General features: G+C 41.7%; 2 protein-coding genes across 2 annotated transcripts; one reads left to right on the forward strand and one right to left on the reverse strand.

Annotated features, from left to right (window-relative positions):
- Positions 1-4,098: 4,098 nt before the first annotated feature.
- On the reverse strand, positions 4,099-5,046 carry LOC120379886 (olfactory receptor 14C36-like). The gene has a single exon (XM_039497400.1). It carries the CDS (start codon positions 5,044-5,046, stop codon positions 4,099-4,101), a length of 948 nt encoding a protein of 315 aa, XP_039353334.1.
- An 11,228-nt stretch (positions 5,047-16,274) lies between these two features.
- LOC120379887 (olfactory receptor 11A1-like) lies at positions 16,275-17,234 on the forward strand. The gene has a single exon (XM_039497401.1). The coding sequence runs from the start codon at positions 16,275-16,277 to the stop codon at positions 17,232-17,234; it is 960 nt and encodes a 319-aa protein (XP_039353335.1).
- Positions 17,235-20,568: the final 3,334 nt, after the last annotated feature.

The raw sequence follows: 20,568 nt of genomic DNA on the forward strand, positions 1-20,568 counted from the left end.
GCTATATAAGAAAAAGACCCAAAAATCAGGACTGTCCACTTCTGGAGGTCATTTAATAGTGGTGTGCAACTGCTGTCCGGGAGCGTGCAAGATCGATGCACACATTAGCATGACCAGGGACAGCTGCCGGTGAGTCCCTGGTCCAGTGGCCCATGCTGGGGGCAGCACAGCCACGCCGGAGGAGCTGCCTGGGCTAGGCGCTGGCTCCTGCGAGTGGTCTGATTTGCTGCTGCAGTTTCCGGTCCGGTCCGACCCTGGTGCTGTTGCTCATTATTGCTAGAGCCCTGCAGCGCTGCAGAGTTCCACTTTATATCTGTGGATATCCACACGCATGGATATACATTTTGTATCTGTGCACAGCTCTAAGTGCAGATCATCTGAAACCAATGGACCAGATCCCCAGCTTGGGTAAAGCAATGTAGATCCACTGAAATCAGGCAACTTCCCCAGATCTCCAGTATCATTCCATTGAAGTCAGTGAGGCCAGTGGTATAAAATGGATTTATGGAGATTTAAGGAATTTGAGAACATGGCCCATTCTGATGACACAAATCCCAGACGAACGACGGATGAGACACAGCTAAGAATCTTACAGAACTTTCTTCATTAGAAGGTGAAGTAGAGAGAACTGCACCACACAGTACAAGATAAAGGGTGCATGTGACTCCACAGTTTGCACGATCAGGAATACATTACTCTGCAGCCTAGCCTAATCAGAGGTCAGGCAGCAGTACAGAGCATGGGTGATGGCAGTGTCTCCATCCAAATGTAGGGATGCTGGGGGAACTGCAGTGCACTGCCAAAGCTACAGCACCCACCCCAGGGTGGGAAATAGGGTGACCAGACAGCAAATGTGAAAAATCGGGATGGGGGTTGGGAGTAATAGGAGACTATATAAGAAAAAGACCCCAAAATCAGGACTGTCCCTATAAAATCGGGACATCTGGTCACCCGAATGGGAAATGTCCTTGTAAAGTGTACGACAGCTGCTTGGGAGATGACAAAGGTACCTACAGACAGGAAGGAGGTGAGACTTCTTCCCACAGTTTCTGACTCCCTGATGTCCTGCAGAGAGGTAAAGGACCCTGAGCTGGGTGGGAGAGGAAATCTGCTCTCCTTGCCTGAGTGTGTGGGGAACAACAGGCCACCTCAGTGGAGTGGGGAATCAATATCCCTCCTGCTTGCCTCAGTTCAGGCTATCGGAGTTCCTGGGCCCCGACTGCCAGGGAGGTGGGGCAGAGAGAGGAATTTAGCCTATGGGGAGGTTTGGATAATCTCCTTTGCTAAACCCCTCTGCTGTTACAAGCAGTGCATTGTGGAGAGCCACTTCACAGGGAAGCATCCCAGCCTTATTTCTGCTTTTGGTTGAAATAATTGCTGTGTGTAATATTTCCAGGGCGGGGAGAAGTTCAACTCATTTAGGGGCAGCCATCCCCAGGGGGGACAGTAGGACACCATACACAAGCCTTCAAACTGGATGGGAGATGGGAGCAGGAGGATCGGGTTGCATGTTTACACTCAAAGGTTTTGAAGTGAGAAGGGGTCATGAAGTCTTCTCCCCATAAGCACTAGAGAGAAAAATTAAAGACGGTGGCTGTCAAACGATGCTGTACAGGTTTCTGCTGTCTGGTGGACTGCTAGTAGAATGGATATTATCAGAATAGTTTAAATGTTACATAGTGGAAGGTCATGGCAATAAAGCCCTCCAGGGAATAAACCTGTCCAAAAAATCAGTCAATGGGTTAACTAAGGTGCTTGTCATCAGCCTAGTTTCAGTAATTCTTTACAGGATAGATATATGTCACAGTTTAGGGTAATTGACTCTGTATTCCCCCTTCACAGTTCCTTGATGGCAGCCACTCCCAGCTCCTAGCCATCATCTCTCGAGCAGACACTCTCTCTCCCTCCTGACTGGAGTTTTTCCAGGCTGCACAGCTCCTGGCCTACACAGTGACAGTCCCAGAAAACTGAAACTGGCCAGCGTCTGGACTTTGATTTTTGTTTTAAGGCTGTGAACAGCACAATAGCCTACAGTTATAAGTTGCTACAAAGTCTTTCTAAGCAAGCACATTTATTCTTAAGGGGAAAGCATTGCAGAGAAAACATTTAAAAAACAATGAAAGAATTTACACACATGCTAAAAACCATAGCAAAGCTTATCCCACCTCCACCTCAGGCTCTGGTAGGAATGAGTCCTTCACACCCACAGCTGTTTTTTCCCTTTGGTTACATGTTTATAATTGTCTCAGATTCAGCACCAGAACCACCATGAATAGTTCGTTCTTTTCTTTAGACAGCCTTGGCTTTTAAACTAAGTGTCATGTAACAGGTGATCAACAAACAAAAGTCCCCTCCTCAGGGTGTACATACATAAAAACATAAGAATGGACTTACTGGGTCAGACCAATGGTCCATCTAGCCCAGTGGCCCACAGTGGCCAATGCCAGGACATTCAAAGGGAATGAGTAAAACAAGCAATCATTGAGTGATCTATCTCCTGTCAGCCATTCCCAGCTTCTGACAAACAGAGGCTAGGGACACCATCCTTGCCCATCCTGGCTAATAGACCTTGATGGACCTATCCTCTAGTTCTTTTTAAAATGCTGTCATATCTTGGCCGTCACAATATCCTCTGGCAAGGAGTTCCACAGGTTGTCTGTGCATTGTGTGAAGAAATACTTCATTTATTATTGTTTAAAACCTGCTGCCTATTAATTCATTTGGTGACCCCCTAGTTCTTTGTTATGAGAAGGCGTAAATAACACTTCCTTATTTTCTTTCTCAACACCAGGCATGATTTAATAGATCTCTGTCATATCCCCCCTTAGTTATCTCTTTTCCAAGCTGAGAAGTCCCAGTCTTATTAATCTCTCCTCCTACGGAAACTGTTCCATACTCCTAATCTTTTTTCTTTTCCTTTTCTGTACCTTTTCCAATTCCAATATATCTTTTTAAGATGGGGTGACCACATCTGCACACAGTATTCAAGATGTTGACCTACCATGGATTTATGTAGCGGCAATATGATATTTTCTGTCTTTTCATCTATCACTTTCATAAATATTCCCAACATTCTTTTAGCTTTTTTTAACTGCTGCTGCATATTGAGTGGTTATTTTCTGAGAGCTACTCACAATGACTCTGAGATCTTGAGTAGCAACAGCTAATTTTGACTTGATCATTTTACTTGGTATTCTGTTTTCCAATGTGCATTACTTTGTATTTGCATGTGTAGCTTGAAAAGGCTGGGTTTTTGCATAAGCAGAGATAGGAATTTGTATTCACCTTGCTCTAGAAATTCCCTCAGCAAACCACTTGACACTGTTTGTCCCAAAGTCCATTTTTGTCTGGCTCATTGTTCACTAGAGTCCTTTGACATTCATAACCCTTCCCAGGGCTCACATCCCATCTCCTTGCTAGCTAGGATACATACAAATATAAGACAAACTTTGCATTCATTACAATGGACTCCAAAGTCTTTAAAAAATAATCCTGTCCGTTTTTTTCCCCCAGGGATATTCCGGGACTTGCCATATCTGTCCCACGCACCATGTTTAAACACTGCTTAGAGACACATTACTGATTTGACCATGGAGTGAAAACTCTCAGAATTGTGTTCTGCAGTACATGAGTTTTCATAATACACCCACCATCATAGTATTTTAGCACTGTCCTGTAATGCAGAGATTCTAAAACGTCATTGCACCACAACCCCCTTATGACAACATTTACTACACAACCCCAGAGAGGGGAACGAAGCCTGAGCCTGCCCAAGCCCCTCCACCCAGGGCAGGGGGGCCAAAGCCCAAGGGTTTCAGCCCCAGTCAGGGACCTATAACCTGAGCCCCTCTGCCCATGGCTTCTACTGCAGCCTCGGGCGGTGGAGCTTGGGCTTCAGCCCTGGGCCCCAGCAAGTCTAAGTCAGCCCTAGTGACCCCATTAAATTGGGATCACAACCCACTTTAGGGTCCCGACCCACTGTTTGAAAACCACTGCAATAGTGAATTTATGAGTGTCTCTGCAGCTAAAAGGAATCCCCCCATTCATTTATGAATATGAGAACCTGGAGTGGGGAGGGAATAGTAACCTATATACATATTAAGAAGTAAAAAGGCTCTTGGTGAAAAATATCTGGCTTGAAATTTTGCCCAGAGCTTCTTTTATCTCCTTGTTTCTCAGGCTGTAAATGAGTGGATTTATTACTGGGGTAACTACAGAATATAACATAGTAGCCAGCATGCCCTGATACGGGGAAGATTCTGATCCCGGCCTTAGGTACGTATATATGCCAGTGCTGATAAACAACGAAAACACAACTAGGTGTGGCAGACAAGTGGAGAAGGCTTTATACCTGCCCTTTGCAGAGGGGATTCTCAGCACAGCAGAAAGGATGTGAATATAGGACACCAATATGGAAATTAAGAAAAATAAACCCACAACAGCACTACATAGAATATCCACTATTTCATTAGCACTTGTATCAGCACAAGAGATTTTCAGTAGCTGCGGGATATCACAGAAGAACTGATCAACAACATTGGACCCACAGAAAGGTAATAGGAAGGTATTAGTAGTGTGGAGCAATGAATAGATACAGCTGCTGATCCAGGAACCAGCTGCCATCTGTGCACATGCCCCTCTGGTCATAATGACCCTGTAACGCAAAGGATGGCAGATTGCAACGTAGCGATCATATGCCATCGCTGCGAGAAGGACCAACTCTGAAAAGGCAAAGAAGATACCAAAATAGACTTGGGCAACACAGCCAGAAAAAGAGATCAGTCTGGTGTTGGTTAGGGAGTTCACCATGGACTTGGGGACGGTGACGGAGATGTAGCAGACATCTAGGAAGGACAAGTTGCCCAGGAAGAAGTACATGGGGCTGTGAAGATGGTGATCAATGGCTACGGCTGTGATGATGAGAAGATTGCCCATTACGGCTGCCAGGTAGATCACCAGGAACACCACAAAATGCAAAATCTGCAGCTCCCGAACATCAGAGAATCTCAGGAGAAGGAACTCGGTCACGGTGCTTTGGTTGGACATTTCCTGCTGTGTGGAGAGAAATGCAAGATAAAACCAGGGTGAGGGTAGAAAAGAAGAAAAGTGAACAATATATGTGCTTATTCTTCTTCAGAAAAGATTCTGGATTCTAGAACTAGTGCATAGAATAGTGCTTTTCTAAGGTCATTCAGATACAAGGAGAAAGTATTAGTGACAAATTATTCTCAATTTATTTAGATACATTTTGCATATTTAATGTTCATGCTATGTCCTGGAGTTGATTGACATTTTCCCAAACCTAATTGCTCTTCAAAATGATTCAGCCTCATTTACAGCAAGAGAAACCCATTGGATCAAATTCTCTGCTTCTGTATATTTTTATCTTCTATGAAACTTTGTCAGCTTACATCGGTGGAGAATTTGTCGGGCTGTTTTCAAATTATGCCCTCAATTACTGGAAGTAGAATCCTTATCTGTAGATGTGGCAGAATTCAATTTTTATTTTTTTATAACTTCACCAGGCAATATCAATGTTATTTTTTAACAATTAGTATTACCAATTTATATTTTAAAAATTCCAAAACATTATGTTTTAAGCATTTTCCCCTTGCATTTTATCTATTTAAATTTTCACATTTGCAGGAAATTATTGGGAGGGGATCACAGAATGGGGGGGACAGACAATACTTGTTACATGACATTGAGATTGAAAAAAATTAAAGGTTTGTAACCGTTAAAATGTAAATTGTCAATATCACCTCAAAATATACAAAGTAAATAGCCTTAAATCGAAGCTTGACTAAGTTTTCAAGTACCATTTTTCTTACTTTGCCTAGCTGCATATTTTGATTATTCTCAATGGAAATATTTTTGCTGGTTTTTGTGTGTATGGTGAAATTAATATTTATTGATTTTTATTGATATATTTCTAATTCTTCCAAGCCTACTTATAAATCAATCCACAATATATTGGCACAGTCAATGGACATGTATTTACAATGGTATATGGAGTATGTCTACATTGCAAAAAAACCTCCCATTAACGACGAGTCTCAGCGCCTAGGCCAACTGATTTGCGTTCATGCGACTGGGCTAAAAGTAGCAGTGTAGACATGCCTGGTTGTGCTGGAGGACCAGATTTAAAACCCGGTGAAGTGAAAGGTTCTCAGAGCCTGGCTCCAGCCTGAATGGGAATGTCTGCACTGCTATTTTCAGCCCCATAGCCTGAGCCCCGTGAGTTCGAGTCACTTGACTGAATCTTTGAAGCTTGCTGCCATGGGACATTTTTTCCCCAGTATAGACATACTTAGGGTGTCCAAAAGAGCCAATGATGTTTTTGATGAGATAAACAAAAGAAACAGGTGGGAGTCTGATTCTATCTGATTCCACAGGACACCTGGAACAGTACACTCAGTGCTAGGCATCAAAAAGAAAGATAATGAAATATGAAGGCAGAAGTGGGGAGGAACAGATTTTTTATAAGTTGGAGGGAATTAACTGTAAGGAAAGCTTATTCTGTCATCCATCCATCCCACATTCCATCCATCTACCCAACCCTATAAGCAGCTATCTATGTAACAATCCACCCATTTTTGTACGTATATACCTTTCAAGCAACAGCAATTCATCCATTTCCATCATTCTCTCTCTCTCTAATCTGCTTTGACTTTTACATAAATCAGCACCATCTTCTTGAATCAGACAGAACAGGACACCAACATGTATTATGGTAAATTATCCCACGAAAAGAAAATTGATAGAAAGACAGATATGGATGTCAGTGGAGAAATAAATTCAAGATTTACATTGTCTAGTGCAGAAATCAGAATCATGTTCAGCTGCATGATAGGAAGCTTACCTGCCAGAATCCTGAGTTAAAACACCAGGTATTGTTTCAGATGCTATAAAACGGTATAAAGAAAATAGGACACTGAAATACATGCATTCCTATATCTCCCTGCCCCCCTAAGTCTGCAACCAAAGAATTACTGATTACTGGTACGATTTGGGGCTAGGAAAGGGAGACTGACTCATAATGCAGCTGCTTAGAATTGGTGAATAATTTTGATGATAGCAAGCAATTCCTACCCTACCAGTGCTCTGGAATCACCATCAGGTATCATGGAAATATATTAAGACAAGATCTGCTTTTGATATGGTGGGTACCCAAGCCGAACCTTCCTAACAGTGAGCCACTGATGCCTTGCTAAGGAGATTTATCCAGGCAATTTCTCTGATATGTACCAGGGCTGTTATTCCCTGGAGGCCTGCAGAGCTCAGAAACAAGGACACAGGAGGAATCTGCCTTGTAATCAAGAATTAGATAACTAGGACTGGTCCCCCCCAAAAAATCAAATTAAATCTTTTCTTGTTGGAAAATAAGGCAGCATTGCCAGTACCAAATGTTCAAAAATGTCTCCTCCGAAAAATATTCACATTGGCTTAAAAATCATATTGATCTATCTATCTATCCATCTATCTATCCATCCATCCACCCACAGATTCTAAGGCCAGAAGGGGTCATTGTGATCATCTTCTAGTCTGAGCTCCGGTATACTATAGACCAAAGAATTGACTCCTTCCCTGAGCTGTCCAACTGAACCCTATGAGGCTATTGACGTTAATGTAGCAAATAGGATTTGGCCTTATATCTGACTATGAGGGAGACTTTCAGCCTTAGGGAAAGATTTTAAAGGTATTTAGGTGCCCAGTGGGATACTCAATAGTGCCTAGTTGCCTAACAACCACTGAAATCAAGAGGTTTTAGGCAACTAGGTGCTTGTGAAATTCCAACTAAGCCCCTAAATATCTTTATAATTCTGGCCCTTAGTGTCGAGCCCTATTCTCATTCAAATATAGGCTGTAGTTCATTTTATCATTGTGTTATTTGGTATTATAGTTAATTCATATGCTATTTCATATACAGTCAATGTATGTTAACTAGATTTAAACTGTAGGATTACAGCAGTATAATATTGCAAAGTATTTCGGAGTGATGAATGTGTATTAGGTATATAAGTAAAGCATGGCTAGAAGATTTTAGCTGAGCCAGACTAGGTAATAGGCTTAACAATGCTTGATACGGGTGGATGACATAGGAATAGCCCTATGCCAGTAAGGTCACAAGATTACTGTAAAAGATCTGCCAATAGGTGATGTTATGGAAAAACAGATTGTGATAGACCACAATGTACTGCCCAAGATTACGAGACACTTGATTGTAAAATGAAATGTCCTGTCCTGACAGCAGGATACATGTTGTATGTAGATGATAATAAGAGTAGTAGAAGGAGACCCTGAGACATAAGGCCTTGTATCAGAGGCTCAGTGTGGGGCCTAAGGCCTGAATTAAAGTAGTAGTCCTGCTTTGCTGATATAAAGCAAAGGCAAAGCTAGCAGTAGTCAGGCTCTGCCTCCTTGCAAGCTCACAGAACCTGGCAAGAACGGGGCTGGTATTGCAAAAAACACACACATTCCTGAGAAGTGCTAGGCACAGGACAATCCAGCAAATGCATTCCAGAAGGGTGGTACCGGAACACCACAATTCCAAGTATGGTACAAACATCCCCCCCAGGTAATAAGAACACACTGGAACCTCCTCAAGATAAGACACATCAGACCCTACAATACTTTTGAGGATGTGAGTAGGACTATAGTCTTAGACATGGCATGAGTTTTATGCATGTTGAAGGTATAATCATAGGTGGCCTATCTGGATGCTCCAGACAAGTGGGAAAAGCCAGTCGGAGCAGAGAGAAGATTTTACAGCTGGGCCCTCTATCAAAAACATCATTGAGCAATATGGTAGCTGTTGTCCAGACATACACAAGCAGGGCGAGGGCTTTCAAAACACCAGGATTTCCCTGCAAGAGGGAGACAGAGTCATGGAGAGAAACTGAGGCTAGGCTGGATACCAGGAACTTCTTGGCTTCCTAAGAGGATGTGAGTTTGGTTCACGTCTTGTCCTATAACTGAAGATGTAAGACCATCAAGATTGGCTTGTAGAGAAGCTTTCATTTAGATGAAATTAAATACAGTTTCATGGAGTTCAAGGCCAGGATATGGCAGAGTCAATCACATTTTTCTCCATAGGGCAAGGGAGTTAAATGCACCCCTTCTGTAACTCCACAGAAATAAACAAACTCACAACATGGATGAGTCCAGGCCTTTCAGTTGAGTTATTTCCTCCAAAATCTATTCCCGTACTCACTAGGGATAATCAGAGCATCATATCCTCATATGTGGCTCCTCAGGGAATTTCCACATGGTCTGTTTCTTTTAGGAGCTATTGATACCTGCTTTCCTGAGCTGAAGGGATGTTCCTTGTACGCTATGCAGAAGCAGAAGCAAGGACTGAGAATAGACAGTGTCCCAAGGTATCCCAAGAATAAAGAAAATGTCCTGTTATCAGTCCCACACTTGGAAATGGGCAGCAAATGAGATCTCATTTCACACCACGGTCACATGGGACTATTACAGAGAGCTAGTGTACATGGGAAGTAGCTGGCTCAGGGCACAGGGAATGAGGTAGATCCCTTCATCTTTAGGGATCTTCTTTAAGTAAGTGAATAGCCTGCAGCAGCTGTTCCCTTTCTGACCCCTGAGAAAAGAGTGGTTGACATTTCTCAAGGTTCTGGACAAGGAACCACAGCACACACACCTCAGCCAATCCATCTGAGCTAATTGGCTTCTTTGAGGGACTGAAGGCCCAAATCTAACCTAGAAACACAATCTCCAAGTAGGTGATTCAGTTTCCATCTAAACCATTGGCTTCTCTGTGAATAACACACCTCACCTGTGTTCCCCCTCTGTGGTCCACCAAGGGCAGCCATGCTAGGTTCTCAACTCATCAGCCATCATCTCTCTTTGGCAGAGACCTGTGTCTTTCTCCCTCCCGAATGGGTTTTTTCACAGTTCCCTGCCTATGGTATGACAACCACAGAAAGTCAGGCTATGTGAAAGGCCAATGTCTCCTTTGCTGTGTCTTTGAAGGCTATGTGTTAGGATATAGATAGTCAGGCCTGTCTGCAAAGGCCTATACTTTAAGAATTTAGGTGTATTCTAATTACTTAGCTAGTCATAGAAGTATAAAAGAAAGAATTAAAATTACTGTCTGCTGGTATAAGGGACTTTTTTTACTGTGAGAGTCTGAAGCCTGGTTCTTAGGCTAAGGCCTTCAGCTAAGCAGCAGAGGCCAGCCATAAACTAGGAAGTGTATGGTTACATTTTTACATTTCAAACTAGTTACATTGAAATAAGGGGCGATTGGGCTGTTAGGAATACAATTTTGTCCTGATATTCCAGAGAAAGGGAAGAGCCTAGAAGATGTTTGGCAAGAACTCACTTATTAATAGCTTGGATGTGAAATTCTTATTTTTGTATTGTTTTATTCCTGTAGTCTTCACTTTTCTATTGTTTGTCTGTATAATTTTTGTTTGGTTTTGTAATTGTTTTGGTCTGCTGTATAATTAATTTTGTCGGGTGTAAATCAATTAAGATGATGGGATATAATTGGTTAAATAACCATGTGACAGTATGTTAGGATTGGTTAGTTAAATTTCAGTAAAATGATTGGTTAAGGTATTGCTGAGCAGAACTTAAATTTTACTATATAGTCTGCAGTCAATTTGAAAGTAAAGGGGGAATGGGAACAGGGACTGGGGGTGAGGGAATTGGGAATATGTTTTGCTAAGGGGGGGAATGGGAACAGGGGATGGGAACAGGAAGAGGGACACATGCAAGCCTCTGTGGTGTCAGATCTGGGAAGGGGGACACTAAGGAAGGAAACTGGAATCATGCTTGCTGGAAGTTCACCCCAATAAACATCAAATTGTTTGCACTTTCAGACTTCGGGTATTGTTGCTCTCTGTTCATGCAAGAAGGACCAGAAAACTGAGAGGGTGAAGGAATAAGCCCCCTAACACTATGGACAACTGTAAAATGCTAGTGCCAAGTGAGTTTGGTGTCTACAGGATTCAGCAGTAGCTGAGCAGGAATTTCTTGAATGCCAGTGGGAACCTGCGTCTGGCATTTAAGCACTTAAGTCCCTTTGTGAATCTAGCCCTTCTTGCTTTCATTTCAGGTAGAGACAAAGGTACTCTTACCTTGCAGAGAGGCAAATTGCAACCTTGAGTCTCTGATGTCAGCCCTTCCATCAGGATTTCAGGCCCAGGAGATGGCCTTCAGTTAAATAATTGAATTGTTTCAGTAAAGGTCTCCCTTCTGTGTCAGTCATCTTGTTTTCATTGTGAAATTGTATCATCTTTGAGTTCCACATGAAATGAAAGGAAATATAACACCTTTAAAATTTTGGGACTATTCTAATCTTTATACATCTGCTTTTCAATAAATGGATTCACTAGTTGCTTTCTAGAAAGCTAAAACAGCGTAGAGATGACAAACAGGTGGTGGTGGAGCAGTACAGAGACTGTAGTGAAGGTTGGGTCAAGGTTTTCAGCTGAACAATAGTCATTTCCCTTGCTCCATTCTATGTCCATGTGATTATCTAGGACATTATACCTAGAGTGTATCATGTCCTTTGCTTTTTCTCTGGTACATAATAAGTATAAGCAGTTTGTTTCCTTCTTCTTTCTTTCCAATATCATCCCTCCACAGACTGTATCCAATACGAGAAATGTCTAGTCAAACCACAGTGACCGAGTTCATTCTGCTGGGATTCCCTGTATATTGAGAGCTGCAGATTTTACATTTCATGGCCTTTCTAGTGGTTTACCTGTCAGCTGAGATGAGAAATATTCTTACCATCATGGGCCTAGCACTTGAACACCATCTTTACACTCCAGTGTATTTCTTCCAGGTTAACTGATTCTTCTTAGACCCTTGTTACTCCTCTGTTACCATCCCCAAACCCATGGCTAATGATTTCATCAACACCAGATTGATCTATTTCTCTGGATGTGCTGAACAAAACTATATAGTTGCCACTTTTGCTGCAATAGAGAGGAATCTTCTTTCTTCTCGTACAGCAATGGCATATGTCTTCTATGTTGCCATATCCAACACTCTGCCTTAGAGGGCTATCATGAACAGGGGCAAATATGCCTAGATGTCCGCTGGGTCTTGGAGACAGTGAGGGGAGAGGAAAGGGCAGCTGTACTGTATAATGGGCACTAGGGGCAGTAGAGGGTGACAGGTGGGGAAGGGTGGTTATACTGTAGGGGCAGCAGAGGGTTTGGTATTCACTGCACATTAAGTGTCTAGGCCTTTTGAAAACCTCACTAAATGCCTATTTGCATCTGTAGATGCCCAAATGTCTTTAAACATTTTTCCCATAGCACTCATTGAAAGTCAGTGTGACTTAGGCACCTAACTCACTTACACACTTTTTGTAAATCCCCCGAGATACCAATGTCCATCTGTCGGTGCCTAATATCTTTGTAAATCTGCCCTTTTTCTCTTTCTACCTGAATTCTCTGTGTTTAAATTGAGGATAATACTCTTCTCTACCTCTCACAGCAGCTCAGAGATTTTGTTGATAGAGGACAGGTAATGGTGACATAGACAGGAGAATGGTGTGTATCGCATCAAATTTGTGAAGAGACTGAAGTCAAGAGTTTTACGGTCTGCATGATTTTCCTTTGAGGTTAGATGTACTCCATCGTTAAACTTGTTGTTTGTAGACTCTTTGATGGGTTTCTCATAAATGGTCCCTTCCCACCTGTTTAAAATTCCCAGCAGCAGAAATGCCCAGGGAGATCTCACGCTCTCACCGAAAGGATAATTTATCCCAGATAAATATTGAATCGAGAAAGTCTTTTGCGCATTGTTAAAAAACCACAAGGCAGAATATACCATCCAAATCAGCAGATCTGAGAATACCAGGAGAACAAACCAGCCTCTAGATCCATGGTGCCGTATATCCTAGGTGAGTGCTCTCACTGCTAGGATAAAACTTATGAGGGAGCAACTTCTGGTCAGAAGAAACCCCTGACCCTACAGAGGGATCACAGCTGAGAATGCTAAACCCAGATTGGTGTTTCCCTCCATCACAAACTCAGGCATAAAACTCCCTAAGAGTGCTTGGGACAGACTACACCTCTCCTTGACATCTTAAGTGGCTCCCCGCTGAGTGAGCTGGCTTTTGTGAATCTCATTTTGAGGTGCCTGTCTCTCCCACCATTCATTCTATAGGATGCCTGGATGCTAAATTCAGGTTTTGTGAATCCTAGTGATTTACTAGGTGTCTAAGTCCCTTTGTGGTTTTCTGGTTTGAAGCATCAGAGAAGATGAAACACAGACCATTCCATCTTCATTCTCTCCCCACTTCAGGATTTTCCCTCATAGAAGGTTATCAGCTATGTTTATTGAGGTATATTACAGACTCTCCCTCTCTCTCTCTCTCTCTCTCTCTCTCTCTATTTCTTCTCATATACTCTGTCTGTTTCTCACTTAGATCCTTTGCTGACCTGGGAATATTGGATGTATGTAGTGATAGATGAATGTAGCTCACTCTAAATGTACAAAGAGTTGAGGGAGCATGAGTTAATATTGAATCTCCTCTCACTGCCTTCTTGTTAATTTAATTTAAATGTTTGGAAGATGCGAGCCTGGAAAACTAATATTCAAGATGAAGAGGTTTTGACATCCATTACTGGGATGGAGTCCAGTATACACGGGAAGATCTAGAAGTTTTGACTTGAGATTGGTTTGTTATAGACACTGAAAAAGTCCTGTTTCTTACATTTTAATCCTGAGATAGTTTCTTTTTGTGATTTGGGGTCATCTCTTTTTGCAAGAAGTTCACATATTGAACATTAGATCATGTTAAAATATTTTAATTTCTACCAGAAATGTCAAAGGAAATGAATATTGTTTTTTACACCTTTCCCTGAATTTTTCTTGTTTGTTTGTTTTTCAAAACATAATGAATACCCAGTAAAGGAATATTTGTGGTTCTCAATAAACTCAAAACATAATTTTACATTTTTAGAAAGCTGGCAAAAATTGGTGTTTGTTTTAATTTTTCAAAGGAAATTTTAGCAATTTCAAAGATAATCAATATTCTCCATTTAGTCAGGAAGCCATTTTTCATCACAGAACAGAACAATAATAGGAGATATACCTATCTCCTAGAAGTGGAAGGGACCTGGAAAGGTCATTGAGTCCAGCCCCCTGCCTTCACTAGCAGGACCAAGTACTGATTTTTGTCTGAGATCCCTAAGTGGCCCCTTCAAGGATTGAATTCCCAACCCTGGGTTTAGCAGGCCAATGCTCAAACCACTAGGCTATCCCTCCCCCCCAAAACCACAAAAAGTTCAACAAAACTTTTTGGTTTCCCAATTCATAGTTACATTTAATTCACCTGTTAGAATCTGTGATGATATTCAGAGCAACCTGGCAACCAGGAATTTACACAGGGTTTTGGACAAGTTATTTCAGAAGATTTGGAATGTCTGCGGGCTAGAGGATTTAATGGGAGAACTCACCTTTGTGTCTTTCTGAGTTGGGAGTACTATGAAACAAGTCACATTAAGGCACATACGTGCTTTTGAAAATCCCACTAGATGCCTAAATAGCTTTCAAAATCAGGCCATTAGACTCTTGAAAAATTTACCCTTTCTGCCTAAATCCCATATGCTTCTTTGAAAATCCCAGACTAAGTGAGCAAGTGGGATTTATCTCCTTGGTCCATAGGACTCTCAGAGAAGAATCTCATGCTCAATGAAAAATAAGGCAGTAAGAAAGCATTTTTCTCAGCTGAAGTGTATATCATCTTGATGCCAGATGGTGAGCTTCAGTTATAATGAAACTGTTTCCAGATTCAGAAGTATTCAACTAGAAGTATGAGATTCAAACATCAGAATCTTGACATTTAAGAAGGATGATAGATATGTTTTTATACTTTTGTTAGCTTCACAGGTATACTATTATATATTTTTACTTGTAGGCTGAATGAGGAATTGGAAGGTCAGGAAATCTTATAAAAGTAGACTAAGGGTATGTCCATACTACCCGCCCGGGTCGGCGGGTACCGATCGACTTCTCGGAGTTCGATATATCGCGTCTCATCTAGACGCGATATATCGAACTCCGAACGCGCTCCCGTCGTCTCCGGAACTCCACCACCGCGAACGGCGGTGGCGGAGTCGACGGGGGAGCCGCGGACTTCGATCCCGCGCTGTCAGGACGGGTGAGTAGTTCAAACTAAGATAGTTCGAGTTCAGCTACGCTATTTGCGTAGTTCAAACCCACCCCCCCAGTGTAGACCAGGCCCAAGTAGAAGTGAGGGAGGTATCTTCCACTATAGAGAATGACTTAAATCTTGACTGTCTCATTTTTCAATTCACTGGGCCAGATATCCAATGCAAGTGCAGCCCAGGGGTCAGATTCCCACCTGGTGTAAACCAGTGTAGCTCTGGAAAGTTATGGCAGCTCGGCTGATATAAAACAGTTTGAAGATATGGGGCCAGATTTTCAAAGGAGTTTATGGGCTCCTTAAGATGCATGCATGTGCATAGTACAATTTTCAAAAGGTCCCTAGTAGGCTGGGAACAAGAAAGCTCATCTAGCTTTGAAAGCTCCACTAAAGGGCTAGAATCACAAAGGCTTGTTGATATGTTGAGTGTGCCCAAATTTTAGGTGCCTAGAAAACCACTGGGTTCGTCTGGTCTGGTGTGGGGCAGAAATGTAGGCACCTGGGGGACTTTTACAACCAAAATTTAGGCGCTGAACAAGGTTAGGCATCTTTGGGTTTGGGGAGCTTCTGAATGGCAATTTTGTGAATTCTAGTGGGGCCTGATTCTGGGATTTAGGTGTGTTAAGTGGCAGTTAGGCAGCTGAATCTTGGTGTGACTCCAGTCCTAGGCAGCTACCTAAATAACTTTGAAAATCAGGCCCAGGTTGCTTAAGAAAGAAAGTTGTCTGTCAGTTTTCAGTAACTCAGAAGGGATTTGGATTCTTTCCAAACAAGGACGGGAATAGTTGGGAAAACATGGTGTCTGCATGATACCAATGAGATCAGAATTAGAGTTGGAAGAAATGGAGTTTGCCCCAGTTGTATCAACCAGGTTTGTGGCTAATGAAACATCAAGTCACTTTTAAGCTACCATCAGATGCCGCAAGCATCAGCAATACCAAAAACATGCATGTCCATTGTCTCAAGTATCAGCTGAAACATACCACCAGTAATCAGCAGGAAAAAGGGAGTTTACATTATCTTTATAAATTATAATGATTGACTCTGTATTAATTTTCTAATTTCATCAAGTACAATTGTAGAGGTTTTGTTTAATTTTCTGTAGGGACTGTTCATGGAAAACAGAGACAGAGGAAATCAATCAGTGACGGAACTCATCCTTCTGGGATTCGAGAATCTCCCTGAACTGCAGAGCCTTTTATTCCTGGTGTTTCTAGTGATCTACATTGTGACCATGGCCGGGAACATCCTCATCGCAGCACTAGTTGTGGCTGATCAGCACCTTCATACCCCCATGTACTTTTTCCTTGGGAACTTGTCTTGTTTAGAGACCTGCTACAGCTCCACTGTCCTGCCTAAAATGCTGGCCAGTCTCCTGTCTGGGGACAGAACCATTCCTGTTAGCAGCTGCATCATACAATTTTATTTCTTTGGTGCTCTGGTGGGTACAGAATGTTTCCTCTTATCCATGATGTCATATGATCGGTATTTAGCGATATGCAAACCACTTCATTATGCAGCCCTCATGAATGATAGGTTCTGCCTCCAGCTAACAGTTGGATCTTGGATGAGTGGGTTCCTGGCTATGATCATAGTAATAATATTGATGTCACAGTTAACTTTTTGTGGTCCCACAGAAATAAACAGTTTCTTTTGTGATTTCATCCCAGTAATAAAACTCTCCTGCAGTGATCTCCATGTGCTGAAGGTGGTTGCTTTCATATGCTCTTCAGTATTCTCAGTGATTCCGTTCATTTTAACTCTGACATCCTACATTTGCATCATCATCACTATCCTCAGAATCCCTTCCACCACTGGGAAGCAAAAGGCATTTTCCACCTGCTCTTCACACCTCAGCGTTGTTTCCATTTACTATGGGACACTAATCATTGCCTATATGCTACCAAAAACTGATACATTGAGAAACCTGAATAAAGTATTCTCTGTCTTCTACACTGTCATTACACCTCTGCTCAACCCCCTCATCTACAGCCTGCGAAACAAAGAGGTCAAGGAGGCCCTGAGAAAAGCTCTGTGTAAATGTGTGGCTTTTGCAAGAATCATGGAAATGTAGGGTTGGAAGGGACCTTGAGAGGCCATCTCGTCCAACCACCCGCACTGAGGCAGGAACAAGTAAACCTAGACCATCCCTGAGATGTGTTGACCAGTCTGTTGTTAAAAATCTCCAGTGACTGGGATTCCACAACCTCTGTTGGAAGGTTGTTCCAGACCTTAACTATCATAGATAGAATTTTTTTCTTCTATCTAACCTAAATCCCTTGCTGCAGATTAAGCTGGTTCCTTTTTGACCTACCTTCTGTGCACATGGAGAACAATTGATCACTCTCCTTTTCAGACCAGACCTTAACATATTTGTGGACAGTTATCAGATTCCCCCTTCAGTCTTTTTTCTCAATACTAAATATGCCTAGTGTTTTTTTAACCTTTCCTCACACATCAGGTTTTCTAAACCTTTCATCATTTTTGTTGCTTTCCTTTCACAGCCTTCCTAAAATTCATATAGTTCAAGTTAATGTTTTTAAGGTAAAATAAAATTTGAAATGATTGTTATATGAGATTGTCACTTGTTATTTGAATATTACTTATTCAGGTGAGTGGTCCATATACTAGGCATACGAATATAGGTTGTAACTGGAATTTCTGAAAGGTAGGTGAATGGGTTGTTTCAAAGGAAGTTCAATGGGATTTTTTATCTCTAGACACCCTTAAAAGTCTCAACTTCCACACACACAAACCTGTAGAGATGATGGTTTAGGGGGCAGAGTGCAGAGGGGTAAGCCAACAGGGCATGTTAAATTAACTGATCATATGGCTTTGAATTTTATCCCACAACTGTAATATCTACTGTTAGGATATAGATATTCATGCCTGTCTCTAAAGGCCTATATATTATGAATTTAGGTACATGTTTATCACTTAGCTAGTTATAGAGGTATAAAAGAAAGAATCAAAATCATTGTCTGCCTGTGTAAGGGCCTTCTCTCACTGTGACAGTCTGAGGACCTGATCTTAAGCTAAGGCCTTTGGCTAAGCAGTGGGAGCAGCCATAAACTGGAAAGCAAATGGTTACATCCTCACATCCCAAACCAGCCACATTGAAATAAGGGAATCTGGGGCTGTTAGAAAGGTGATCTGATCTATCACCTCCAGAGAAAGGGAAGAGCCTAAATAAATTAAAAAAAACTTTGTTTGATACCATCCTGTCTGGAAAGAACTCCCTTATCAATAGCTGGGGTGTAAAATCCTCATTTCTTTGTTGTTCTATCACTGTAGTCCCCACTTCCCTATTGTTTGTCTGTATAATCTCTGTCTGCTTCTGTGATTGTTTCTGTCTGCTGTATAATTAATTTTGTTGAGTGTAAACCAATTAAGGTGGTGGAATATAATTGGTTAAATAATTATGTTAAAATGTGTTAGAATTGGTAAGTTAAATTTCAGTAAAATGATTGGTTAAGAACTCAAGTTTTACTATATAGTCTGCAGTCAATGAGGAAGTAATGGGGGGATTGGAATCATGTTTCGCTACGGAGGGGAATGGGAACAGTGAGTGGGAACAGGGACACAGGCAAGGCTCGGTGGTTTCAGAGCTGAGAAGCGAGACACTGAGGAAGAAATTTGAAATCATTCTTGCTGAAAGTTCACCCCAATAAACATTAAATTGTTTGCACCTTTGAACTTTGGGTATTGTTGCTCTGTGTTTATGCAAGAAGAACCAGGGAAGTAAATGGGTAAAGAAATAAGCCCTCTAACATCTCCCCTTGAGTGTCACCAGACTGTAGTTCATTTTATCATTGTGTTATTTGGTGTTATGCTCATTTCATGTGCTATTTCATATATTATTGTCAATGTATGTTAAATAGATTTAAATTGTAGGATTATAGCAGTAAAAAACTGAAAAGTATTTTGGAGTGATGAGTGTGTATTAGGTATATAAGTAAAGCATGGGTGGAACACAAGGCCCACAGGCTGAGGCCTGTAATATTTTAGCTGAGCCAGACTGGACCATAGGCTTAAGAATGGTTGATATGAATGGATGGCATAGGAATAGCCCTGTGCCAGTAAGGTCACAAGATTACTGTAAAAGATCTACAAATAGGTGATGTTACCAAAAAATAGATTGCAATAGACCACAACGTACTGCCCAAGATTATGAGACACCTGAATGTAAAATGAAATGTCCTGTCCTGACAGCAGGATACATGTTGTATGTAGATGATAATAAGTGTAGTAGAAAGAGAGCCTGAGACATAAGGCCTTGTATCAGAGGCTCAGTGTTTGGCCTAAGGCCTGAACTAAAGTAGTAGTCCTGCTTTGCTGCAATAAAGCAAAGAAGCAAAGTTAGCAGAAGTTAGGCTCTGTCCGCTTGTAAGCTCAGAGCATCAGGCAAAAACAGGGCTGGTATTACAAAAACACACACATTCCTGAGCAGTGCACTCATGCTAGGTTCTCAACTCATCAGCCATCATATCTCTATGACAGACACTCTCCTGAACAGGTTTTTGCACAGTTCCCTTCCTATGGTGTGATAATCCCAGCAAGCCAGGCCATGTGAAAGGACAGTGACTCCTTTGCTGTCTCTTTGAAGGCTATGGACAACTGTAAAATGCTAATGCCAAGTGTGTTTCGTATCTACAGGATTCAGCATCAGTTGAGTGAGGATTTCTTGAATACCAGTGGGACCTGATTCTGGCATTTAGGCACCTAAGTCCTGTTGCGAATCTAGCCCTTTTTGCTTTCATTTCAGGTAGAGATGAAGGTAGACTTACCTTTCGGACATCCGACGAAGTGGGCATTCACCCACGAAAGCTCATGCTGCAAAACGTCTGTTAGTCTATAAGGTGCCACAGGATTCTTTGCTGCTTTTACAGAACCAGACTAACACGGCTACCTCTCTGAAACTTTCGGACAGGTGAATTGTAAGCTGGAGTCTCTGATGTCACCCCTTCCATCAGGTTTTCAGGTTCAGGACACAGTCTTCAGTCAAGTAATTGGATTATTTCAGTAAAAGTCTCCCCTTTGTGTCAGCCATCTTGTTTTCATTATGAAATTATATTGCCTTTGAGTTCCTCATGAAATTAATGGAATTATAATACCTTTGAAATGTTGTGAACATTCTTCTAATCTTTGTACATTTGTTTTTCAATAAATAGATTCATTAGTTGCTTCCTAGAAAGCTAAAACAGGGTAGAGATGACAATCAGGTTACCCTCTAATTATATATTTGTGGTCGAGCAGTACAGAGACTGCAGTGAAGGTAGGGTCAAGGTTTTCAGTTGAACAAGAGTCATTTCCCTTGCTCCATTCTATGTCCATGTGATTATCTAGGACATTACACCTGGAATGTATCATGTCCTTTTCTCTTTTTCTGGTGCATAATAAATATAAGC

Source organism: Mauremys reevesii, linkage group 13, assembly GCF_016161935.1.
Source record: "Mauremys reevesii isolate NIE-2019 linkage group 13, ASM1616193v1, whole genome shotgun sequence".
NCBI lineage: Eukaryota > Metazoa > Chordata > Testudines > Geoemydidae > Mauremys > Mauremys reevesii.